A 26,690-nucleotide genomic window follows, 5' to 3' on the forward strand; every position below is an offset into this window, starting at 1 on the left:
CCATTTAAGGCAACTTCTGTAATGATTTATGTTCTGCTTTATCATTAAGAAGGGGACCTATATTTTGAAATGACTGCCTTCTTTTATTACCTTTATAATAATCAGGGTAAACCAGACCACAGTAATTATTATCGTAATGTAATTTACTTCCCATTTTTTTAAAAATTGACTTTTTATATCTGAGGAGGAGAAAAATCACTGCCAATTTATTTCTCTGTGTCCTGTTTTCGTTGAATCACATTCTTCATGACATACATTACAAGATGACAATGGAGTATAGACTGCAAATACTAGTACAAAATGTTAATGTAATAGGAGGTAAAGAATGCTGAATATTTAACACACAGTAGCTGAAGAGAGAATTATGTTTTGGTTTATATAAAGGCAAGAGTCTTTAAAATAAAAAAAAAAAAAAGAAACCACTTAAAGTTATATTTGTATGGGGATTTTCTTGTAAAGTTTTCTGGAAGATTTTTATCATTGGAGCTAGGGCTCAAGAAGCACTTTGAAGGCATAAGTGAAATGAATTAGATTGTCTCAGGACTCAGTGTCCTGTTGACAGAGCAGAAGTGTATATCTGAAACCACCATATATAAGGCCTGATTCAGCTCTCATTTAATTCAATGGCAATGATTTGGTGCAGTTAGAATTTTTTGCCCAAGAGAGACTGCAAGATTTAGCTGATGTTGAAGTTGAGCTATCTCTATGTGGGAAATTCTATCTCCAGGTCAAAGTAGGAGTTATGAGCAGGCCAGAGTGGAGAGAAACACCCATTGTAGCCATCTGATTAAATCTGACCTTTTGATGATAAAAGGCTTTCAGTTCAGTTTCCTTTGCAGACCATCTCTTAGTCTTCATGTAAACGAGCACCAATAAAAAATGGGTTTTATAAAATACGTAATTTGTCTCCAAAAAGTACCATATTATGATCATGTTAGTCATGAATGGTGTGCTTCATTTTCAGCTCAGCTTTCCTCTACACAATCCCACTATCGGTCAGAGTCTAGTTCAATATCTCATAACTGCACACACTTCCATGTTCTATGCATGGAGCTTCAATAAAAGTTTGAGCTGTCAATGGAAACCGGTAGCTGGGCTTGTTAAACACTGAACTGTGGTACTTAAAGATGCCAGAGGATCAACTCTTTGAGAAGCAAATTAAAGATGTTAAATTTCCTGATCACGTTCATTCAACCCTGATCTGAACTTTTTTTTTTTTTGCTTTTTACGTACCTGACCATTGTGTTGTCTAAACCTTCTTGTTTCTTATGTGTGTGTTTCTTTAAATATACACAGTCCCGACTGACAAGTCAGAATGAGGCCATGGCTCTTCAGTCAATAAGAAACATCAGAGGCAATTCACATTGTGTGGACTGTAAGGCACAAGGTAAGTACAGCCATTGCTATACAAGGACTGTTATCCTTGGCTTTATAAAGTTTCCGCATTCTCTTTGGACCAGGTTTAAGAGAACACCTGTTCTGCTTCTTGCCCTCTTGGTATTGTATTTCACATCCCTTTGCAAGTTTGTTGTTCATTATGAAGGTTGATTAGTCAAGTTTATTTTACATTAATTGGTTATTAATACATGCTGTGTTATATTAAGCCTCGATTTTTCACCAGTATTTCATCTCTTACATTCAACATGAATTCATACGTTGTCTTTGAAGTTGAGGAAAAAACGGTTTTGTTTCATATTTCTTTTCAACATAAGATGCTACCATTGTCCACCAATAAGGGGGAAAAAATCATTTGCCCCAGCAGTGTTGATAGATATGTAAAGCTTTACTTGAGCTTTCTGCTTTTTTCCTTTTGCTGACAAAGGAAAATAAAATATGGGTTACTAATGGAAGGCTACAAAATTGATTTTGTATTTCTTTCCTTTAGTGCTTTTTTTTATTCTGAATTCTTTTAAAATATACAGTCTAACAGTTAGCAAAGGGGCCAGTTTAATTTCAGAGGTGCTGTTCACCCCTCTGTAATTGAGATCACTACTCTTTATTACCCCTCCTTCTAGGGGTTTGTAAGTCAGGTATAAAAATTAGCTCAGGGCTAAAACTTAACAATACAAGGTCCCAGTTGGAGAAATAGGATGAAAGGATATTTGAAAATTCTTTCTTCTTTTAAATTTCTTTTAATTGTACAAGGACTAAAAATGAAAATTTAGTAATTTTTGTTGCTTTTTTTGCTTTTATCTTAAAACTGATGTTTAGAGACCCACTGTTCTATAAACTTGTCTATGTAGTTATCTACTTAAATATTTTAGCACCATCCCTAAATTTGAAAACAATTCATACAGAAATGCACAAGTTTTCACAAACTTAATTCACTGTCCATATAATTAACAATAAAACTGATCTCAATAACCCATCAACAAACTCACCATATCTCTATCCCATTAACCTGCTTATTCTTCAGTTGGCTTGGAGGGAAAGGGGGGGTATTAAAAGACTATCAGGCATTTAGAATAGAACATTAATGTATAAAGAGAACATTTAACTGTCCCTATTACTTTAGAAAAGTACTTCACATCCAGACATTTTTTACTCTTTAAAAATGTGAGTAAAAACCATTAAGTTCCTCTCGTTTTCTCCCTTTCATTGGCCCTTCAGAGGGCCCAATTCATGCCAACACATCCTTGCAATTAAGGAAGGTTTAACATTACTTCCATTGAAATCTATCAGATATTCATAGGTTCTTGAAGGTGGGTCAGGAACAACGCCAGTTGCTCCATCCCTGCGGAGGTGAGCACGCTGCCTCTGTAGTGTTACCCTTGCTGGATTGGACATTGAGTTCTAGAGCTCTGGACCCTAATTAAGATACTGTCTAGGCAGCATATTGACCTGTTCTGCACAGAATTTTGGTGTAAGTTTTACAGGTACTTTTTGCAGGAACTTTACATTCTGTAGGCCAGTAATCCAACAAAGAAGAATTTATATGGTAAACTAATGAGTTTATTGCTTTAAGGTATATTCTGTCATAGACAGACTAAAACAGTTGTTTCATAAAACGTCTTTCCTGTCAATATAGTTACCAACTTTGAGATTTACTCAGCAGCTGATAGAGCTCAAGTGAAATATATAAAATATGCATGCAAAAATGGCTCCTTTCTATATGAGTGCTGCAAAATGGCCTAAATATGTATTTTGTTTTTTCAAAATTCTACTGTGTGTCAGCAAACTACATTGTGAAATACGGTTTTTCTGCTCCTGTCTTTTACTTTATTGGATTTCACCAGAACCTCACCCCGATTACTCAGGATAGGCTTGAAGGGCGATCTGCTAGACCTTGCTGCTAAGATTCAACCAATCATTTATTAGTGTACTTGAAGGTATAGCTCAAAAGTTCTTTGAGACTTGTAGCCACTTCCAATTTCAAGTGCACCATTAAATGTGAAGCTTTAATTTTGAAAAGGTATTCTTCAAGCAGGCATTCTCAGAGAGAATCTTTAAACAGCATTTTGCCTTTGTGGGCCTGCCAGGCTGTCTTTCTTCAAGCCTTGCTTTTGTATGTCCTCACTTCTGGCATGTATGCACCCCAAACACAAGAGCTCAGAACCCTTTGGAAAGCAGTGGCCATTATGGGCCAAGTCTGCACCCTCACAAATCAAAATATTCAGAAGCAATGGGAGATACCATAAGAGATTGCATCCCCCAGCCAGCCCTCAGTTCCTTTCAGCTACCACCATTGGCTTCAAGATCAGAATCCTCGTTCATCCTATTTTTCCAATACTATTGTATGTTACCTTCTTAACAGTTCATTTTAGTGTTTTAGTTCCTATTGGTGTTACTACTTTTGTGTTGTTTTGTTGGTTAGGAATAGTCACTGCATGGTTCTGACAGCTTGGCTTTTTAGCAGCCTGGGACCTAGATTTTGTCAATGTCAATGCCCTTCTGTTCTTTTCCCATGTCGGAACAGAGTGACAGAATAGGTGTCCCAGGGGAAAAGGCTGGCCTCAAACACTGCACCTTTTGTGTGACTCAGATGTTACTGCCAGATCAGAGTACTTGCTGTGTCTCAGAAGGTACTATGTTGTGGCAATGCACCACTTGTGTTGCCTTATCCCAGAGGGTATGAAAGGAATTGTGATCCATCCCTTCGGGAGGAGCCACATAAGACTAGTGGTGCTGCTGAAGAAAACCCAGCTGAGTCTGTGCCCCAAAGTGCTTTGGCTCGTTCCATGAAGCGGGCTCAGGTGGAAATCAAAGGATAGATCTCAGTCAGGTCTAAGGCCTTCAAAGAAGCTCCAGAGAGCCACAGGTCCAGTAAGCTTGGGGTCTCCAAAATCATAATGAAAAAAGAAAAGAAAAGAAAAAAATGGGAATGGGTGGTGGTGGTAGTTCAGCACAGGGCAAATCTCCTAATTCAAAGGACCTGGGACAGTTAATACTTTGGTACTGTATGTTTTGGACCTAATAGGACCCAAGGTTGTAATATCAAGCCAGTCGGATCCATGCCTCACAGTGAATCCATTTGTAAGGGCAGAATAGAGGGTGAGAAATGTCAAAGCATGAGCTCCGCACTGAGAAGATGTGGACTTCTTTTTCTGCTTCTTTGCAAGACAACTTCCCTCTGTCTGTGAGGCTGCTTCATTGAGGGATTCCTCATCTGGCCCAGGGCTACCTTATGTTCAGAGAGTTTGTTGAGCTTGGTGGGAACCAATCTATCAAGTCCTTCATAAAACAAGTCTTTAAACAGGGAGTGTTCTTCTCCTTAGAGATCTACCCCAAAACAGAGACCAAGAAGTTTCCCCCTCAGCCCTTTTTACAGATGATGACCAATATGATATTGTGATTCTCTTCACAGTGAAGAAAAGGGGGAACTTCTTGGAAGGGATAGTGACTCTGAGCATCCCCTCCATCTTGATGCACAAGTATTTTTATCACCATTATCTTTTGTGGATTTCAAAAGTTTTCAGAATTTCTTGCACAGGATTGCTGAAGCTTTTAATCTGGAAATGTCAGTTGTTCTACAAAGGTCACATTTGCTGTTTGACATACTGGAGAAAAAACAATGGCTTATCCAATAAATGTAGCTCTGCTTGAACAGTCAGAGAATTTTGCTTCATTCTAGCTTGTCTTGATGTCTCCACAAAGAAGAAGAGAATGAATCATGATGTTTTGAGTATTTTTATAGTCCTCCAGCCCCAAGATTTTTGGTGGTATCAACAAGGAATGGAGCAGGTTGCTCCAAGAAGTCTTTGATTTGCACCTTCTGAAAAAGACAACAAGTGTATTGTCAGTTATCAAGCTCTACTTCATAGATATGTTTTTTCACCCTATATCACTGGGGAACCATTTTTGCGAGACATGACATGAAATTACAAGGGAAATACTCACTTTGCTGGAGGTGCAGAAGTCAGTGGGACTTCTGCTATGTTAAATTTCAGAAAAGAGCTTTTCTACGCTCTTATTTGTGTTTTACAGCATCACATGATGAACTATATATCATTCACCAGTCAGTTCCTGTTGTCTGCCTTAAAATTCATTTGAGAACAATTGTTCAGAAGAGTACATTGGAAGAAAAGTCATCAACAGCTCTATTGCTATTTTTTTTTAATAAAATCAAAAGAATCAGGCCATTTGTTCCAAGCTTGCAAAACTTTGTTTTTGGAAGTGGATTGATTCAGTCCTGTCACTTTGTATTTTCCTGTTGGGAACTGCTGTGAACAACTTAGGATTTCTGGGGATCGTTTCTCATGACCTGAGCTATCTCATTCTCAAGTCTGTTTATATCTACTCACTTAAGATCTGTAGTCTTCATACATGACCATATTTTCTAGCTATTGAAACTTGAGATATCATCCAGAAAAGATTTCTAGTGACTTCTTGATTATATTCAAGTTTGGTGCTCTACTTGGATGTTACTAGCATTGTCCATGGAAGTAGATTAATATTTCTTCAGCACAGAGTAGGGAAGGTGAACTTAACAATGCTCAAAGACAGTCTAGATCTCTTGTCATCTTGCCATCAAGGAGCCAACACAGAGATCTTTAGTCTTGGCATGTGTAGTTATTAAAAGATTTCTGAGAAGACTAAGCTAAATATTTTCTTAACTATTTGTGAGCTACCTCATTCCTGAACAATCTCCATTCTTAATTTTTGTGAAGATAAATCTGATGGAACCACCATTTATGTTCTCTTTCCACCTGAGCCTGAAGGCATGTTTTAATGGCAATAACTTCTGCAAAGAAGAGTCTGAGATACACAAGACTTGATGACTGATCCTCAGTGTTTCATAAGAAAACATGTAAATTCTTCATTAATGCCATGATTCAGCAAAGCACTTATATATGCATTTAAATCCCATTTAAGCATGTGAGGCTTAAGCATGTGCTTAAAGTTTTAAGCACCTGCTTATGTACTTTGCTGAATCAAGGCCTCTGATCATTTCATATGTTCCTTTACAACACTCTATAAACCTGCTAGTAGTTTTTCATAAATCGGACATGCTGCCGGGTAGGCTAGATTACACAGTTTGACTGATGAGGGTATGTTGGTAGAACAAACATAATTGCCCATCTTTGATACAGTCTATGGCTTGTAGGGATAGATCTAAGGGAAGTCCACCTGTTCTCAGAGAGCATCTCTAAACAGGTAAGACAGTATTAAGACCTGTTATGGCCTTTATTCCAAAACTTGAGGATGCGGAGCAATGTTCTGTTAGGTCCCAAGCAAATTTTACAGCATACTTCAGGGATGACTCTGTCACAGAAATATATAATGCGGACACTTGGAGTTCTGTTCTGATTTTTTGCACCGTTGTTCACTTGATCTGGTTACTTGATATGATGCTCAGTACAGGAGAGTTGTTTAATTTTTATTTAACAAATATTCCTCAGAACCATCTCCTTTATAAGCTATTACTACTTGATAATTTTCCAGTGCAGACATGTCTGAAGAACTTTGGCTCTTTGAGATGATTGCCTAAATAGTTCCAAATTCCCACTCTGCTTTCTCATATAGTCAGAAAAGAAACTGAGGAATAGTCTTTTATATATCCTTACTTCTGAGTGTCACAAGGCCTAAAATAGAGTAGGGAGCTGCAGTTTCCCCATTGGTTGTTAGTAATGTCACCAGTGTTGGAGGAGAAGCACAGAACCCTAAAATCAGGCTTTGGCAGGTCAATGAGAGAGCTTTTATTCCAACTTGCAATCATTTGTGAATTGTAACTTAACACACACTCTGCTACTAATTTGGACCTTAAACATTTACTATTTTTTAAAATCTTTTCAGCTAGCTTTCAGTATTGTTCAAGTCCCCCAATGTACTCTTTGAGACATGAAAATTATCTCATAAAGGTGACTGGAGGGTTAGGCAGGGGAAATAGATGTGTGCCTTTTGTAGATCCTGTATGATATATAAAGAAATCATGAAAGGAATAGCAAGTGTTGTCTTACCCTATCTTCACAGCACTCATTGGAAATCTAACGTTTGCACTGAGCTTTCTCAACACTTAATCAAAGAGCTGGGAATGACAACAAACTTTTAACAATTAGTTCTGTTCTTGTTTGAGTTACATTTTTAAAAAACTGTTTTATTGGGGCTGATCAAAACATTTCCATCAACATTTTTTTATGGAAAATTGGATTTTCAATTAAAGAAAAAAATTTATGGAAAGTGTCTGCTTTCCTTGAAAATTTGTGTCCAAAAACTAAATTTTTTGGCTGAAAACCAGAAATATTTTCAGTTTTTGGCAGTTTTCAGTTGCAGAAACATTTTCAGCTTCTGTTGCAGAAAATTAAGAAAAAATAATTTACTGAAATTGAAATTTCCTACACCAGGAGAGTGGGGGAATCCCATTTTCTGACCACTGTTAAATTTTATACAGTTTGAATAAAAATCTGCCCTCTCAGCCAGGTTTTTCCTGATTGATTTTAATGATATCATGCTAGCTCTTCAGATCTCCATAGTGTTCCCCAGGAAAAGAAAGGTAGATAAGATCTGACAGAAAGAAAAGCATCTCCAAAAAATCCTCCCTTGGAAGCCTTTCATTACATGTGTTAAAATAAATACTTGTTCAAGAGAGGTTCAGACAAACCTACGTGTAAATAACATAGGATGGTGACACAAATAATACTCCTTGGGAAATTACTTTGAATTTCCCGGTTTTTGCCAGGTTTGTCACAGCCTTATCATTTGGGGGGTAATTATTTTTCTGTAGAATCATTCTTGCTAGTCCACTAAAACTAAGACTGTTCAAAGTTGCATGTTTTTCATCTTAATACTCATCTCCATGATCTTAGAGATGAAAACATACCCCATAGTGTGTTAGATGTAAATGTAATTTGTAGGTGATGAAATAGATGGTTATTAAGGGAGTTGATATAGTTAACAACAGCAATCTTGCATCAAGCAGATTTTCTTTTCCTTTTTCTTTGGTAGTAATTGGTTACAAGTTGTTCCAGCAACCCAAGGAGGAACTTTTTCTACCACTTCATCTTGAGCTACCTGCTTTACCCTGTTTTTATTTTCCCTGTGCTTCTTTTCTCTTTAGAACCACATTTTCCCTTAGATTGTTGGAGTGTTGCATGTGCCTTCCTTTGAGACCACCACTATTTCTTGTCAACTCATTTAGGGTCTGTAGGAGTAGTGGCACATTAATAGGGCTACATCTAAAAACCAAACTTTTACCTCCACTTCTTGTCAGGCTTCCCAACTGTGCTGTGAGTTCAAGAGACCTGAATATTACTCCTCTTGCTTCCCCAGCCACAATGGTTATCCATAAGCTCTTCAGTTCTAAGAGAGGTTTAGAATGTGTCACAAGGAGTTTTTTTTTTGTTTTTTCGTGATTGCTTGTGTCTGTCTTCCTGTAGACCCAGACTGGGCCAGTCTGAATCTGGGAGCCCTCATGTGTATCGAATGCTCAGGTATACACCGGAACCTTGGCACACACTTGTCACGTGTCCGGTCACTTGACCTGGATGATTGGCCAATAGAACTCATCAAGGTGATGTCATCCATTGGGAACGAGTTAGCAAACAGTGTGTGGGAGGAGAGTAACCAGGGACGTATGAAACCCTCCTCAGACTCCACAAGGTAGGCTATTTTATTCCCTTTGAACAAATGCATACAAAGCATCCATATGTCAAAACTGTGACTAAGATTTTAAAAAATGAATATCTAAAACTAAGCACATAAATACAGATTTAGGCATCTAAGTCTGTGTCCTGATTTTCAAGCCTGCTAATTTCAAGGAGAGCCTGCTGGGTCTTGCACTTTTTACTACATATGGACTTTAGGAGCCTAACTTCAGGCACCACTTTTTAAAAATGTATATTTAAAATATAAATTCAGCATAATGTCACTGAATGTAAAGTCTTGCCAAAAATTGAATGAACTTGGTAACTTTTGTACTTGCCAAGGTTGCCTCAGCAGTTTTGAAGTCTTGGAAATAGTAGGAAATTTAAGCCTCCCAAACTCTTGTGCCTGCGTCCTCAATTGACTGTATTGTGTGTTTATCTTTTGATGAACCAGAAAATCTGACCCTCTGAATACTTTACTGTAATTAGCAGTGTGCTTTCAGTAATCACAAGCTAACCCAGCAAATTGCCGTGTTCTTTTACACCTAACTGAATTCTTGGGGCCATATGTTATTGCTATTATTGTTTTGAGAGTCTTGTTCAAAATGATGCTGCTTAATTTCCTTATGCAATATATGTAAAGGAATCAATCTATTGGGTAAGAGTATGGTTTTTCATAATTAATACAATATTTTATCTACAAATCATAGCTCAACATATGGAAGATCCTCTCAGTGTGGTTTGTTACCTTAAAACTAAGGTTGTTTTTGTAGTGCATCCATATTATATGTGGCAAATGGCTTAAAAATTTTAAATGGTTTAGAAAAATAAGTTAACTGTGATGGGTGTAAGAGCTGATATCCACACTGAACAATTGAGAAATACTGGCTTTGGGAAAGCAACATGACCACTGGCAGTATCTATATCAGCAGAGCAGGTTTCAGAATTGAGGAGGAGCCTGGACTACCTTGCCCAGCTAATCCAACCTTTTAAGTTGCCTTCAGAAGTGCGTGCGTTGCAGTTGTCACAGTGCCACACTCCAGGGGGCTAACATGTAGAGCCAACTGCATCTGAACACTGTTTAGTCCCCAGGGTTCAGATATTATGATGAAAGTTTAGCACTTGCTGTCAGTGTTTGCTTCTTGGATGTAAGAGAATAAAACAGACGGGTACTTTGCCTTTTTTTTAAATGCACATGCTTCATTTCTGGTGTTGATTCTGTCCAATATCACAATTACTGAAAGGATAACTATGAATCTATACATGGGCCTCCTACTATAGAAGAGAAATAGGTTTATTCTGTTGACTGTAATAAAGTTAACCATATCTTACTGCATTATTTCGTTAGCACTGAAAAATGAATTTGTGGTGCCACCTTTGGTTCATCTTAGAGAATGAAGGCAGTGTATTAATCAGGCTATTTATATACACAGCTGTCCATCTAAATATGTGCATACTCAGACATACACATGGTGTTCATATGTACAGAAACTGAATGTCCTGTATGCGCATGCATATATTTATTACACAGATCAAATAAATTAAGAATTGCACAAATTAAAATAGATCCAACTTAAACCATTGTTATTAAATCAGCAGCATTATCCAATAACTGTAGGCTTAAGCTGGAGACACTGTTTAATCGTTTACAATATCTATAGCTCTTTAAAAATGAAGCATTGGAAAGATTTATCGACTGAATATTACAGATAGCCTTCACTCTCAATATTTCAATTCACAATATTTTTAAAAATTGCCATAAAACTGGATATAATAAATGAAAGAAATTGTCTTGGTAAACCTATATCACAAAAAAGATCTCAATGGAAGGATAACGTTAGTATTGCAATCAAATATTTCAATTCTCTGCCAATGTTTGAATTAAGGCTTGCTTAGGTGGTTGCATTTTCTCTTTATATTCCTTACTTAGAATTTATTTTAAACTGTCCCTGCATCTCTACACTTCCTTCATGTATGTATTTTGTTGTGTACTTTTCCAGCTGTTTTTATATTTGTCAGTAACTTGAAAAAAAAAGTAAATCCTTTTGAACACACAGTGATATTATGCACGTTAATAAATGCATATTTCAGGATCGGGGTGTGTATGTATAAATATGTATAATGGGAATGTTGCCCGCAACAGCATAGTTAAAGTTATGCTGAAATTTTAGCTTAAAGCAAGACTAACATCCCTGTTACACACTTTAATGATTGATTTTTCTTCTCAAAATTTGGAACAATAACTCAACATGGGCCAGTTGCATATTTGATGGCTTTTAGTAAAATATTTAATAACTTTTGCGCAAGAAACATTTTAAAATCCTCCTGCTTTGAAGTTTAACCTTGTTCTCTGACACTGAATTGGGTTCATCTAGTGTAATATAATCATAATCACACATTCTCACCTTCTAATCAATGGTTGTGAGTAGTCCTCATCTACCCTAACTGTATTGACTTTGTTAGCACTTGCCCTCCCCATTGTTATGTTTCTCACCCTTGGATGTATATATATACCTCCTATCTGTGGTTTCCATTTCATGAATCTGACGAAGTGGGTTGCAGCCCACGAAAGCTTATGCCTGCAGAAATTTGTTAGTCTTTAAGCTGCTACAGGACTCTCGTTGTTTTGCTGTATACAGACTAACACGGCTACCCCTCTGGAACTTTTCATAATCATTCTTGGAGTTTCACAGTTTTACTCACCACCACTTGGAACGTAAGTTAGGTGTGAGAATTTTATATTGAACAAACAAACCTGGTGTTGTCCTGAGTTCAGTTTCACAAAAAAGAGCCAAAGACTGACACTCTGCTATGGACCTGGAGTCTTGAGAAAAAGTGCTGTGATGGGACATGAGATAGGTTCTGAGATTGGTGGGTGAGCAGGAGAGTGGGTCAGCAGTAGTATAGGTGGGGAGCTGGATGTGATGAGTTATAGTGGCTGGGTATCTTTGTCATGGGGTTTGGAGGCTGTGAGCAAAAGGAGAAATCACAAGCGCGCCATCCTACAGACCTGCAGTCTGGGGAGAAGAAGGGAGATCAGTCCGCTCTGAGCCATAGCGGAAATGCTGTATCATGTCCCCTCCACAGGCTTAGGCTTACTGATCCTTCACACAGTTCAGGGACCATCCAGAACCTTAGGGCTGCTGGCTGGTACATGGGGTGCCAGCAACTCATACACTCATGACTTAGTGGCTCCCTGTCCTGGTGAGTCATAGAAGCTCCTTTGGGCAGAGGGGGAAGAAATCACTGCCTCCCTGCTTTCTCATCCTTCTGTACTTACCCATTCATCTTCCACCCAAACACGGTCACTCATCTTTCGTGGCCTCTCCACTCCCACATCCCAGTCACTCCCTATCTCTCCACAGACCTCCTTAATTTCTCATATTTCCCACTCTGCTCACCTCACGCACTGACCCACGCTCCCTCTTGCTTGTCACATGCCTACTCAAGCCTCTGAGCGGGACCTGCAAACATGTGCTAGGAAATGTAGGAAGAGAGGATAAGACGGGGGGGGGGGGAACAGCAGAAAAAGATTCAGAGGAATAAGTAGTGTTTTTTTCCCACCCTACCCTTCACAGTAACATGTCCTGGGTTGTATTTAAAAAACAGGTGGGAGTGTATTGGCTGAGGAGAGGAGAGGTGAGGGATGAGGACCGTGGTTAACAGCTTCACTCTTCTAGCACAGTGGAACTTTCTAAATACTTGTAAAGCTCGAGCAAAATTGACTTGAACCCAATATAAAAAACCTCCCAATTGAATTTCTTCCTTCTCAACCCACTCAAACCTCTCCTTGAGAAGGACTTGGAAACCAGACAGGCTTTCCAACATGTTCTGAAGGTCAACAAATGAAGAGACGATCAGACTGGGGTACAAAAGTTCCAGCGCTGAAGACTTCACTCGAAATGTTCTGCCACTGGCAATCCTACTTTATACCGGGGGCTGTTAGCCCAAACACCTCTGCTGATCTTAACATCTACGATATGTATCACAGAAGGGGTCAGAGACAGTCTGAGATAGCAAGAACTCCAGACCATTTAGAGGCTCTCTGTCAAAACCAACACCTTGGATTGCACCAAGAAACAAATTGGAAGCCAGTGCAGACTATGGGAACACAGGTGTAATGTGCTCCCTCGAGGAAGCACTACTGAGTAAATAAGTAGTCACGGTCTATACAAGCTAAAGTTTGGGTTGAGGACAGTTGTATGAAAATGATGAGGAAAGAAAGAAATGTGAATTACTAGTAAGCATGGAAACTTTGTTAAGCAGGGGGGGAAAAAACCATCCGGTAGAATTTGTGAAACTAAAAAGAAAATGTGAACAGCTGGCCTTCTGATTGTTGTCCATGGGCCCCTGATTAGGTCAGCTTTAGAAAGCTCCTAATTGGTTCCAGCAATTATCAGCAGTCCTGAGAACTGCCGTTCAAACTTCTGGAGCATTGTGACAAATTGAAGCAGACTGCTGCTGAAGGAATATCGACTTCCTATTTCTAAACAGGGGGATCATTAGTCATGAAAAGCATCTTTTAATTACTCCCAGGAAGAAAAAAAAAATCTTTTTGGTATGGATCCTGCAACAACTTCCATTTTTTCAAGTGTATTCAATATTAAATTTATTGTCTGGGGGGGATTTGCCCTCAATCCCTCCCTCAGTAATGTGGGTTTAATTTGGAGTGAGAAGTCAAATTAGAGTAGATCAATGTTACGACAATTAACCGGATCTGAGGATGAAATCAGGATTTTCCTCTCTAATTGCTATTGATACTATTTAAGCACACACTTAAAAATTGATTTTGAATGGTGTGATACTGAAGTGGTTTGTGGGTATTAGCAGTGGGGCAGGAGGACAGAAGTTACTTGATTAAGGAATGTGAAGGTATTGTTGGAGGTAAGTGAGGGAAGTCAGCCTTTGGAATCAGAATTAAAAAATCTTATGCATGATGTTTGTATGTGTCTTTGTCAGAGTTGTTTTGAAGTTACATCAGAATAGTGGATTATTTTGTGGACATTTTCATTTCCCACAAATTATATATATATATATATTATCAGGGTAAGCTTTCTGCATGCACTGTTCTTGCCCATATGATTGCTGCTCTGAGGATATTTTTGCCACCATCTAGAATAGAGCTCTCCAACAGTCACAAGAGAAGCAGTATATGCTGGTGGTGAGGCTTTCTGTGCACTTATTTTTATGAAGGCCAATCTTTCTGAAGCTATTCATTAATTTATGCCTCAAATGTTGAGTGCCCAACTTTTGAGTTGCCTTGTTGGGATTTTCAGAAATGCTCAGGACCCTCTATTCCCACTTAAAATTTATCCCAAAATTGAGGAGTAAATATGAAAAGGTTCTTAACTCGGTCTGAGAACCCTTGAATTAGGAGTTGAGAGTTTCTGAAATTATCCTTTACCTTAAAATGTGAAATCTAGTTTGATCCCCTCTCTCAAATAAACTGAGTTAGATGGTGTCAGAGAAAACATTATGCAGCTTGGCATATTTAGCGGACTTTTTTTCCCCCCTCCAAACTCCAGGCTAACGTCTAAGCTACCTCCTTACCATGCAAAGATAATGGCCACTACAGAGAATGTGTTGGTCCCCTGGTACTGACGGCTCCTTCAGGTTAACCAGAAGCTGATTTATCGGTTAAATAAGTTTGTCCTTCCTTTTTCTTAGAATATCAGTTCATTTCTATTTATGCACACAGTGAATATTGATAAAGGGCAAATATATCAAAACTGTGAGCCGTTGAAGCCCTGTAGCATATGCTGAATTTTGTAAAGGTAGTCCGTATCAACCTTTCTTTGTTTTGTTTAGTTTGACCATAAGATCACAGCATAGCCATGTTGGTCTCAGATTTCTGGCATAAGGATGCACCATTACAAATGCAGCCTCAGGGAACGTTAGTACCTATATATCCAAAAGTGTCAGGTCTTATTATTTCTTAACGGTTCTTGGCCTGACGAGGTCAGTGTTTTGTCCCTTTTGAATGTTCTTTCATGCTTGACACCTTTCCCATTTTCAGGTGTGGGGGAGGTGGGAGAAGGAGGGCTGAGAGGGAAGGAAGGGGTAAAAAAAAAAAAAAAAAGAGAGAGAGAGAGACTTTATTGTGATGGGCTGACCAGAGCCCATCTGCAGTTGGGTGGCATCTGCTCCCCACATGTCACTTCCCTCATTAACAAGCAATTGAATTAATTAAATGCTACTCAGAACACGCATAACAAGCTACCGGCAGTGTCCAAATTAGCACTGATAATCAAGGATGATTTCCTTTATTATCCTGCTAAGTGGTGTGCAGGCTCTGATCTCCCTGTCTGCCCTCATCTATTTACATACCCCCAGCTTCTGCCTTTAGAAGCTGAGGTTATCTTACCTAGTTAATTTGCCACGATCACCAAGCATGGCGGATTGATATTTCTGCCTCTGCTGAAGCAAGCCCCTTTCTCTCCCCCTTTCCTCCCTCCCCAAGCCTGGTCCTTTGTATCTCAAGCTCACTGATAAATTAAAAGCCACCCCTGTGGTCTCTCAAGTGAGTAATAGAGGCAGAAATTTCATTTTGCAACTGGCTGATTTAATGATCCAAAGGGTAATTAATGGCCTGATTATCTTAATGTTAAATATGTCCGGCAGCAATTACTGTGACCTCCCGCTTGTCAAGGTCCGGGCTATGCTCTTCTTTCAATTAAGTTCTCTGGGGCTTAATGGTATGAATAAACTCCTCTGATTCTATCATTCCGGACTCTGAGATTTAAGCGAGCTAGGGGCTCGTTTGGAGTTTTAATCAGCCCATCTTCTACTTGAGTGATCAGAGTTAACAATTATAACAAGGACAGTTTAACTTTCTTTCCCTCCCACCCCCCCATCCCAACCCCTCTTCCACTTCTTTATATTCTATTTTATTTTGGTTAAGTGCTCCAAGGGAATTCTGTTGGCTGAAGCAGCAGCATTGCTAAGCTCGTCTCTCCCTATATAAATTATCATGTGAATGCTGCTGTTTTTCCATTTGACAGGCTTAATTAATTGGCAGGAGCGCCCAAAAATGACAGTGCTACTAATTGCAACTCAGAGTAAATTTCTGTCATTGTGGCACGCTTGTCAGCGGGCATGCCCCAGTCTGCACTGTGGCCAGAGTTTGTTGACGTTTTCCATTTCAGTTTTCACGTCTTGTCGGGGAGCGTGATCATATGTGATAGCACTAACAGACCAAGATGTGCCTTTGGGTCTTCCAGGCACACACTTTGTGTGCAAGAATGACATTTGCTGCCAATAAAGTTTAGACAGCTGTGCTTCTGTGGATCAAACAGCTGCTAGGGGACTTAAGGTTTTACTTAAGATATTTTAGCAAGTTCTATTAGCAGGGAGACTTTGACTCAAACTGTGATTTGTAACTCACTCGTTGTCTTTGTCATGACAGAACTCCCCTTATTAAGAATGCTAGACTTCACTTCAGTTGTGTGTTAGGCTTGCAAATATTTCATAGTAAGCATTTAGTCAATTACACAACTGTATACATTAGAAGTGCATGAATACTGAATTTTTAAATCATGTATGTGTAAATAAAAAATACTGATCTATTACTGCCTGCAACCAAAGCTTTTCAACACACATCACTCTATAGGAATAAACTGATTCTGCCATGCTAGACTGCAATGCTTTCAGATAAAACTATTCTCACTTCTCAATAATTCTAAGAAAATGCACATACTGAGAATAATTGAGCAAAAGGAAATAAGTCAAGGAATCTTATTATGGCTCATCTTTCACCTTCCACGGGCCTCCCCACGAAAGATAAAGCTAAGTACCACAAAATGTTTTATTTTTCTCAGCATCTGATCCAGTAAAACATTGGTGCCTAGATACCACTGTGGTCGGTGCATGATTGATAAAAAGATAGTCCAAGCACATGCTGATGTCCAGTTCAGATGAATATCATGCTTTCCCTGGTACAAATATAGATGTTTATGTAATAAAATTCACCTTAATGAAGAGTGAAGGCTCCATAACAGCAAACTATAGCTTACAAAATAGTTTAATACCACTAGAAACAAGATACAATCTTTGTCAAATTCTGAGTTTATAAAATCAGTGTTTCTCCATTGCACTCTATATAAAAATGAGTAACTTCCAAAGGAATATGTTGGGCTCCCTCTGAGATTTACAAAAAAGTTCTAAAAGGTGAGAAATGTAAAACAACAAAAACATTTTAAAAAATCTTAAACTTTCTAAGCCTTGTTTAATTGTTTTGTAAATCATTTTTTAACACCTTTGTTTGTGTATGTTGTTTTGTATATCCAGCATGTACATGTATGGTGCATACTTACAAGACACACACCGTGTGTGTTGGGGGGGGGGGGAGGGGGGAAGGGAAGGGAGGAGGGGCACGGTTAGATAGATTGATATGGCCTTCCTTGAGCAGAGATCTCCAGTTGTGCTAAGTGGATAACTGTGTTATATACACTTTCTAATTCTGTTGGACTCCCAGTAGCTCTGGATACCATTGACACAAGCGTGTATTTGAGCTGATGAGAGATCTTGCAGGAAGGGGCCAAGCAGCTCTTCACTGGTGTCTTTCTGCATATAGAGGTAGTGCTGAGTAATCGCTTGTCCTTTTTAAGTCTTTCATATATGAGGCCCCCTGTGGTTCCATCTGTCACTCCTCTTGTGTGATGTTCATATGCAGCCACCAGGGGAGACTGAGATGTTTCCACACTGCAGTGTCACCAGTTAGCTAATGATATTCAGCTCCCCATCTCCTCTTCATCAAATCCAAATTCTGTAACGTCATTACTCTCCCAGTTTCTAACTGAGATGGAGCTCTGGATGAAAATTAACTAGCTGTGACCCAATCTGTAAAGTGGAAATTGTTTGTAGGCAGGGGATAATTTTCAGAAATAAAAAAGAGGTGCCTGCACCATCTGTTGTGATTTATATCGAACTTCCACCAGAAATGGTTTGCGGCCTTAATCCTACTTGATCCGTCTTTGGATACAGGGTTCCCAGCTAGCAGTGGTGCCATGTAATGTCTCTTGTTATCTGTAACTGATCAGAAGACAGTTCCTCTCAAGTGTGGAGCTTTCAGCTGTCATGCAGACCTTTATCTCCTGGCTAGGCATCTGCAATCTGCTCTATTTAGGGCCTTGTCTTTGAAGTCTGTTCAGAAGCTCCAAATAATGTACAGTTTCAGCTGCCAGAATTCTGAATAGTGTGGACTGTAACGAACATACAACAGCTGTGTTAAGTCAACAGTGACTCCCTGTTCACTTCCATATGCAATTTAAAGTGAAGTTTATAACCTTTAAAACCCTAAATGGTCTGGGAGCTGGTAATCTAAGAGCCCAGCTTTTGTCCCCTACCATTTCTCACCAGTGTAGTGGGGAAATACTTGCTGTTGGAAGGTCCATGTAAACACTCTGTTTCCTAGTGACAGGCCATGTTGCCAATTCTTGCAATTTTATTGCTAGTCTCCAAATTTTATTGCAAGTTTTTACCCCTCGGATATGTCGACAAAAGCTCAAAAACGTAACCTGAGTGTGTCTTGAAGACTCAAAAAAAAAAAAAAAAAAAAAAAAAAAAAAAGGGGGGGGGGGGGACCCCAAATGTATTAGGCTTAAAAATCAGGAGGGGTTTTTTTTGTTTTTGGATTTTTTTTAATCTCATGATTTTGGGGGACTAACTCATGGCTTTGAATAGTTGAGGGTGGCAATTGTGGATAGAGGTTTGTTATTTGAGGGGCCCTACCTTTGAAAGTCACTCTTTTGACAGACTGTTAGTGACTGGGTCCAATGTCCTTCAGAGTATAATGCAAGGTGCATTGATTTTGTTTAGCATTTGACATTTTGTTCTGTTTTTATGGTTTTTTCTCTCTAATTAATGTACCTGTTGCCACAGCAAATAAGCACTATGTAAATTAATCATAAGAATATATTTAGAAGTCTGCTACAAATTAGGGTGGTATTGTCAAACTCTTTTTTGCAGGATTTGCATAAAGCTAGGATTTGAACCCAGGACTCCAGAAGTAAAAGGGATAGGATTTTTTCCATTGTGCATTAACTTTGCCCAGTGAGAGAACTACACGATATGGAGTAGATATATAGTTTTTCAGGTCATTACTATTAGCTAGCTAGAGCTGTAAATCTATGTACAGTATTATGAGGACCAGACTTCCGATGTGGGTCTGTGTTCTAAAGTTCTCTCTGAGATTTTGGAGGTGGGATTCTGCATGGAACTTCACTTTGTGTTTAGAAATGGATTGGCCTTCAGGATCAGCATGAGAAAGAGGGATCACTTCACCACCAATCATGAAGAACTGTCTTCCAGTTCCAGTATGTCATATGCGCAGTGGTTTATCTGCTGGTTTACAAGACAATGAGTAAAAAAAGTCCAGTTTAGAAGGTACCAAAGAACAGATACTCATTGCTGTGCCTAGTAGAAACTACATAGGACAATTCTGAGCAATGTTCCTGTGACTGATAAATGGAGGAGCTAATTAGAGCAGTAATGTGACCTTCAAATGACAGAAATTGGGTTATGAGTATTTTAATGGTAATTGAAAAAAATAATGTGGTTTCCTTCAAACTGATGTCTAGAACGGCAGTGCCACCTTAAATAAGCCAGAAACCAACTACCGTAAATTAATATTTATTAACTCAGAAAATAATCTAATATCCACTAAAGCAGTTTGAAAAGACATGAATGAATCAGAGCCTCTCATCAATATACATATGAAAATTTACCTTGGTTATAGCCACAGAAGAAGATAGAACTGTGTATTATCATTATAACTACTATTCAGACCACATTGATGAATATAAGAAGTAATAGGAGTCATGTAGATAATAAAATGATTGTCCTAAAATTGAGTCCTTCAGAGTTCCACAACACAGAAAAATGCTAAGAAACATGAAATGCAAAAATGAATTGACAATGACCTATAAGAGAGAGCAGTTCTAAATTGCCCCACCAGCTACTCTACATATTACAAATGATGTCCAGGTCCAAAAGCATAGAAAGCTGAAGATGGATCAGAGAGCATTCCTGCACAGCATACCTTTGAATTAGATTGCAGCAAAGGACAATTGCAAACTTTTATAAGAAGTTGGTGCAATAAAAGATATTACCTCGCCTACCTTGTGTCTCAATTTTTATAAGGACATTGTATGATTGCCATCCTGAATCCAGAACAGGTTAAATCTTGTATGGAAGTACAGAATGAAGCTGTAAGGCAATTTCTTTCCTTAAACTTTCGGCAAGAAAAGGAAGCTGGGAGATAAATGGATATATCACATTTGATGTTCTCAGTTCTGATCAAGACACAAGGTGCATTACTGATGAATAATTCTGAGATGGGTAACAACTGGGATCTGATAGAATACAATTTCTATATAATAATCAGAAAATTGCCAACATCTTGACATCCTTGAAAATTTTAGTGTGAATTTAGCATTCATGATATCCAAAGTCTGAACCAAGACTAATGGCTTGACCTAATAACCTAAGGGCTTGTCTATACAAACTGTTAATTGGTGGCAAGCTGGGATATGAATCTGCCCTGCACTAGCTTACAACAGAGTAACTGTGTGTGTGGACCTTGCTGACATGTATTAACTGTTTGTTAGTGCACTTTGATCTAGTCGTCTTTGAAATAGGAGTAGATCAATGCACATTAACAAACTGTTAACATGCATCCCCAGAGTCCACGTGGACTGTTAGTCTGTGGTAGATGCTGGTAGATTCACAAACCATTTACCTCAGACTAAATGTTTGTGCAGACAAGCTTTAGTGAAGAGTAAAGCACAGACATTCCTAAAGGCCTGATGGTTAGCTAATGAATCTTCCAAGCTGAAAATATCATTGTCACAATGGCCGTCCAATGTTGTTCATGTCTCCAGCCAGTAATTTTTGGAATCTAGTGTTCAGAAGTGAAGCATGGAGTTTTAGGCTTATGATGCACATTTCAGCTGTTTAACTTAAAATAAATATTACGACATTGGACTAAGGAGCATTCTTAGTGCAGCTGATATGTAGTAGCTCTATGGGGCTGTAGCATGCTCAATACAGATAGAATCTTCTGGAATTTTAGCAACAAAAAGTTCAACTGAGCATGCAAAAAATGATGGGTTTCCAGAGGGTTATGATTGTGTCAAATCTGGATGGATTTTCACAGGGACAGCAAAAGGTACCTTCTTGGTTCCAGGATCATCCACCTCCCAAATGTCAAGCTCCTGCAGCAAAGCATAGAAATGCTACAACTCTTCAAAGGAACAGTTGGTAGAAATGTTTACATTGAGAAAAATAGCAATGTATCCTTAGTCTCGTTCTTACGAACATCTGAATCATTTTTGCTGAAACTTTAACAGAAAAATCACCTGCAGCATAGAGGAAGCATGGAAAATTTCAGCTTAAAATGTTAATGCCCGACAAAATTAAAAGCAACTAATAATGGTGATTTACAATGTACAGTGTTAGGCATCCTTAATTGTAGGGGTTCCTACCTGTTCAACCTTTAATAACTGAGTTATTTTATAAAGAATTATTTTTTTTAAAAAAAGAGTTCAAGTTAACAGCTCTCAGTACTGAGTTGAGGACATTTGATAGACTTGAGCTTGCAACAAGAGGAAAAACCCAGTAGTGATAAAAAAAAAAAAAAAAAAAAAGAACATGTCGGAGGTTTTTCTGCACTGTGACTTACTACACGGCAAGCTAGTGTGCTGTAAGGTCACACCCTGGCTTGCCAGGCAGTAATCTGCTGTGTAGACACACCTTAAGTACCAAACATCAGCTATTATGAAACCCTTAGAAAGAATCATAGCCTAGGTGTGATTTTTGAGGTTTGTTAAATTTAGACACCAAAGTCTAAATTCAACAAAGTTTATAAAACTATAGTGTTCTATATTATTCAGTTTATTTGGGTAAAGAATTCACTTAAGTTAAATTCATTTGTGTATCCATACAACAGATTTGCACTTCTAACTAACTAAATCCGTCTTTAAATCAGTTTTAGTTAAACCCATGCAACTTTGTGTGTAGCCAAGGCTTCAGTAACACGTTGTTTTGGTTGGAGTCAGATGAGCATAATGCTGACTGCTCTTGTGCATGACCTTACCTAGAAATTCTTAAGTCCTTGTGTTGGCTCATCAGCATTTTGTGTTTCAAGAGCCAAAAATCACAGGCTTTTTAATAGTGGTCACCCCAGATGGTTTTTCACCTGGTTGTGTTGCATTCAGTAGTTGTAAAGATAATAAGAAGCTTTATGTGAAAAAAGGAAGATGCCTAAAAAGAGAGTGAGTAATGGCAATAACACTTTAAAAAATAAAAAAACAACTCCGCAGCTTCAGGATCTTGTAGATGATACTCTCTGCTTTGCTGGTCAGTAGCAGCAACAGCATGCTTCTGCTTTGGTCATAGTGACAGACTTTCCAGGGCTTCATAATAGTGACCATGACCAACTTTCTCTCTTGTGATTATTTTTTCTGTTTTTCTTTAACATTAAGCTTTGTTTCTGGCTCTGTAGGTAGCTAGTAGCCTATGGCAAAGGACTGGGGAGGTGACACTTCAGTGAGAGAGAACTAAATTGAAAAGGGCAGCAAATTTGCAATGAAAAGATGGAGCTGGCTTTTTCCTGGACTGAAACTTGATATGAGTTGTCATCCCAAATGTAGTTTTCTTGCAGGTCTAAAATCGTGTGAATTTGTAACATACAATGCAGATGTTGCTTGCATGTGCAACACATGCAGTGTTATTAAGGACCCAAAGTTGAACGCATGCAGAGAGGTGTAATCAGAAAAACCTGACCACTATTATAGAGACAAGATGGGTGAAAGAATATCCTTTATTGGACCAACTTCTGTGACAAGAGAGACAAGCTTTCAAGACGCACAGAGCTCTTCTTCAGGTCTGGGAAAGGCATGGCTACAGCTACGCTGCATGATCACTATTGTGTCAGCTTTTACTTTTAAAACTGCAAACTTAAATGTGCTTAACTGAATTTAGGTAAAGCATTCAATAGTCTTTGGACTCGCTTTGGATTTGGGGATGTAGTGAAATTAAATCCCTACCTATTGTGCCCATTATTTAGATTTTCAGTCAGTGCTAAATAGAATAGTCTAAGCATTTTTGTCTGTGTTGAGCCTACAGAGTGATATAGCAAGAAGAAGCCATCTCTAATGATGGCCAAACCTCAAAAGAATCGGGTGGGATATGCCTTGAAAAATCTGAATGTTTAACAAATGATTATTCCATGGTCCAGAGATTTCAAGTACATCTTGGCTTCAGCAAGGTCAGAAGTGCTAGGTGAGAAATTTTGTCTTTGTTTTCACTTCCAATGCCCCTAGTCTAGAGGCACAAACAAAATTAAAATAAAAGAAGATCTTATCCCTTGGACTGAAAGTGTGACCTCCAATGAACATTTTCAGTCTGCGTTGTCAGATATTACTGAGGCTATGTCTACATTGATGGCAGCAAAGTCACCGCCATCAGATCGACTTATCTGGATCGATTGAGCGGTCAGCGAAGACCCGCTCAATCGATCCAGAAGTCGACGTACTAAAACCACCTCCTCAAGTGGCGTAGCGCTTTGTTGATGGGAACGCGGTTCCCAGCGGCACAGTGCAGTGAAGACGGCGTGCAGAAGAGAAGCACAGAAGTCGATGGGAGTTACGCAAGTTCTTTGCATAGTTTGCGTAACTCCCGTCAACTGCCGCCGAATCACCGAGGTAAGTGTAGACCAAGCCCGAGATGCACAATTGGCCACTTTTTCAATCCAAGGAGCAAGACTTTACAGTTATAATACTCAAGAATAAATATATACCTATATGTATGCACATGCACTCTTTACCTCAAGGGCCGGACCTCCTACATGCCTTTTGGCTGCTTTGTGCCACTCTTGCAGTGCAAAGTAGCCAGAAACCCAACATAAATGACTACCTGGGGAATTTCCTAGTGTAAGGGGACTGAGCCTGGTGGTTTATAGCTGATGTGGTTCTGTTGCAGTTAGGCAGTTCCAGGGACCAAGCTAGCATGCAGTCAGTCCCGCAGTTAGAAAAGTAGCATAAAGCTGAATTTTATGGAAGTGACATATCCGTTTGGTTGTAATTTTTAAAAGTGTTTCAGATGTTTTCTTTGACCCAGCTCAGGTTTTTTTAAACACGCTTTTGAAACCGCCAAGATTGTTGTGGGGTTTTTTAAAGTTCATTTTAAACTTTATCTAGCTACTTGTTGTTTTGCTACCCATAATTTCTGTTTAGCCTCTTCACTGCACATTTTATAAGCAGTACATTTCAGCAAGTGGGATTCCAGTAGAACTGTGCAAAACTCAATGGTTTCAGTTGGTAGGGGATTCATGCAATGCTGTTTTTCTTTTTGTAGGGATTCACACCTTCCTGAGTTGAGTTTTGAGCTTTGGCTTTGAATTAAACCAAATATTCAAAGCAACAGTGTTGCATTTTGTACAACTGCCAATCAAAATCTTCTGAAAACTATCAAGTTCCACATAACCGATGGGTAGAAACCATAAATTGGCCTAGGTTCACAAAAACTTGGCTTTGGTTTGCTCAAGGATTCACTACCTTATCAAATTTAGCTTGAATTTTAGATTTACAAGGAAACCCAAAAGCAGGTGATATCAGATAGTTTAAAATTGTATTATTAAGTTTTGCACTGGATCTCTTTCATTTTAACTCTTAAGAGGCTTGTCTTAGGCTACTGTTGTGCACTGAGCTCTCCATTGAAGCCAATGAATGACAGAAGATGGATGCCTAGACTTTGAACCAAGATTGTCAAAGTGAATAATGATTCTCAGTGCCCAATATGCTATGCACCGCCTGAGAATCAGGGCCTGTTGGAAACCCAATCAACTTTCCTAGTCACTTTTGAAAATCTGGGCTGCTCCTTTGATACAGTGTATTGCACCTCATGAATTTGATGGCTTATAATTTGTTAGTATCGTCTCTTTCGTATTCAAGTAGCATAAATCAAAAATCCCATTGCGCTACAACTTTGCAGACATAGCCACTATGGAGCTTTTCCAATAATATACACTGTAAAACATTAAGCTTATTGTAAAGGTCATAGAACAACATCAAGGAAAAGAGAACCTCTTTCAGTTTCAAATGGGAACTGGCAAAAGCTATGGACATTCTCCCTGTCAAGACATCTAGCTTTTTACTTTTCAGAGTTCTCCAACCTCACTAGGCTCATTGCTCTAGGGCAAATTTAATTAAAGTCAGAATGGGGAGGGGGGGAGGAGGGACAAGAAAAAAAATGTTTCTTAATTATGCGGTAGAATTTCTCTAACATCTCATGCAGCTTCTTTTGAAACCAACTCTTAGTGAAGTATGTGGCATCCTCTGAAACTCAACACTGGGACACTACAGCTGTGCATCTGACATACAGGTTTTTTATTTCTGCATGATTTAGCAATCCACATTTTTGGAGGTTAAATAAACTCTGCTGCTCCAAATTCCTTTTAAATACCAAGTGTCCAGTCTACATTATTAATCATTCTATTAAAAAAGTCATCATAGTTTGTATGTTTTTCATACAAATGTTGTGAGGTTTAGTATGTAATTGTTTATAATGTGCTTTGAGATCCTCAGAGAAAGGGCACTGTCTGGGTTTAGAGGTCGATTCTCCAAGATACAAAGAAGAGTTAGGTGCCCAACTCCTTTTGATTTTCAGTGGCAGTTAGTTGCCTGATTTGTTTCTGCCTTGGAAAAATCTCCCTCTGAAATATAGATGCTCAATTATTGCTATTATGTAAATAAATTAAAATATGAAGTAGCATATAAATTATATTTCTTCTTTGAGTGCTTGCTCATGTCCATTTCATAGTAGGTGTGTGTTTTTTCCCTCAGGTGTTTTTTCCCTTAGGTGTGAGATTTTTCCCTCAGTGATATCCATAGGGCCGGCTCTAGTGCCCTCTGGGGTCTCATGCATATGCGCCGGTACATAGGGTGCCACCGGCTGCCCCTCCTTCTCAGTTCCTTCTTCCCACCCATGATGATGCTGGAATGTTCTCTTGCTGAGGCAAGCACTTACAACCCAGTTATTTTCCCTTTTTACCTTAGTGTATATAGTTAAAGTTAGTTAGTTGTTACGCATTAGTTTTTCTTAGACATACTGTTGGTTTGACAATGCAGCCCAGGATGGGGCATGCCCTGGCCCCCGGGCTTCAAGCCATGCGCTTTGTGTAAGAAGGCTATGCCGGTCAACAACCCTCACCAGAGCTGCCTAAAGTGCTTGGAAGAGGCTCAAATGCGAGACAAGTGCAGGATCTGTAAACGGTTCAGGCCTCGCACTAAAAAAGACCGGCACTTCAGACTGAGAGCCCTCCTGATGGAGTCAACATTTAGACCAGCCTCAGAGCCAGCTAGTCGGACTTGGCCCCAAACACATCTGTGCGGAGCGCCCATCAGCACCAACTTGCTCCTAGCATCGGTCACTGTCCCCGGTGCCAAAGAAGAAAACGAATACGCATGAAAGGCGGTGCTCACCATCCTGAGGAGGGACAAGAAGAGCGCAGGTGACCAGATGAGACCCGTTCTGGGCCACTTGTACTCACAGGGCATCCGCCTCATCCCTACAGGTCCCAAGCCCAACTCTGGAGCAGCAAAGGGCCCCTGGCATTTTATGGTACCCTAGCGGTATTCCAAGTAGTGAAGGACCTCCTGGCAAATCCCATGC

General features: G+C 39.1%; 1 protein-coding gene across 11 annotated transcripts in view; it reads left to right on the top strand.

The window, feature by feature from the left end:
• The window catches only part of AGAP1 (ArfGAP with GTPase domain, ankyrin repeat and PH domain 1), a 600,162-nt gene that overhangs the window by 545,624 nt on the left and 27,848 nt on the right, over positions 1–26,690 (top strand). For all 11 annotated transcript variants that reach the window (XM_067548649.1, XM_067548652.1, XM_067548650.1 and 8 more), the window contains 2 exons: positions 1,297–1,387; positions 8,814–9,036. In XM_067548649.1, the coding sequence (XP_067404750.1) occupies positions 1,297–1,387; positions 8,814–9,036 (314 nt within the window). The remainder of the gene's footprint in view (positions 1–1,296; positions 1,388–8,813; positions 9,037–26,690) is intronic.

This window comes from Emydura macquarii, unplaced genomic scaffold, assembly GCF_026122565.2.
Source record: "Emydura macquarii macquarii isolate MOO-44397 ecotype Brisbane River unplaced genomic scaffold, CSIRO-AGI_Emac_v2 contig_1253, whole genome shotgun sequence".
Lineage (NCBI taxonomy): Eukaryota > Metazoa > Chordata > Testudines > Chelidae > Emydura > Emydura macquarii.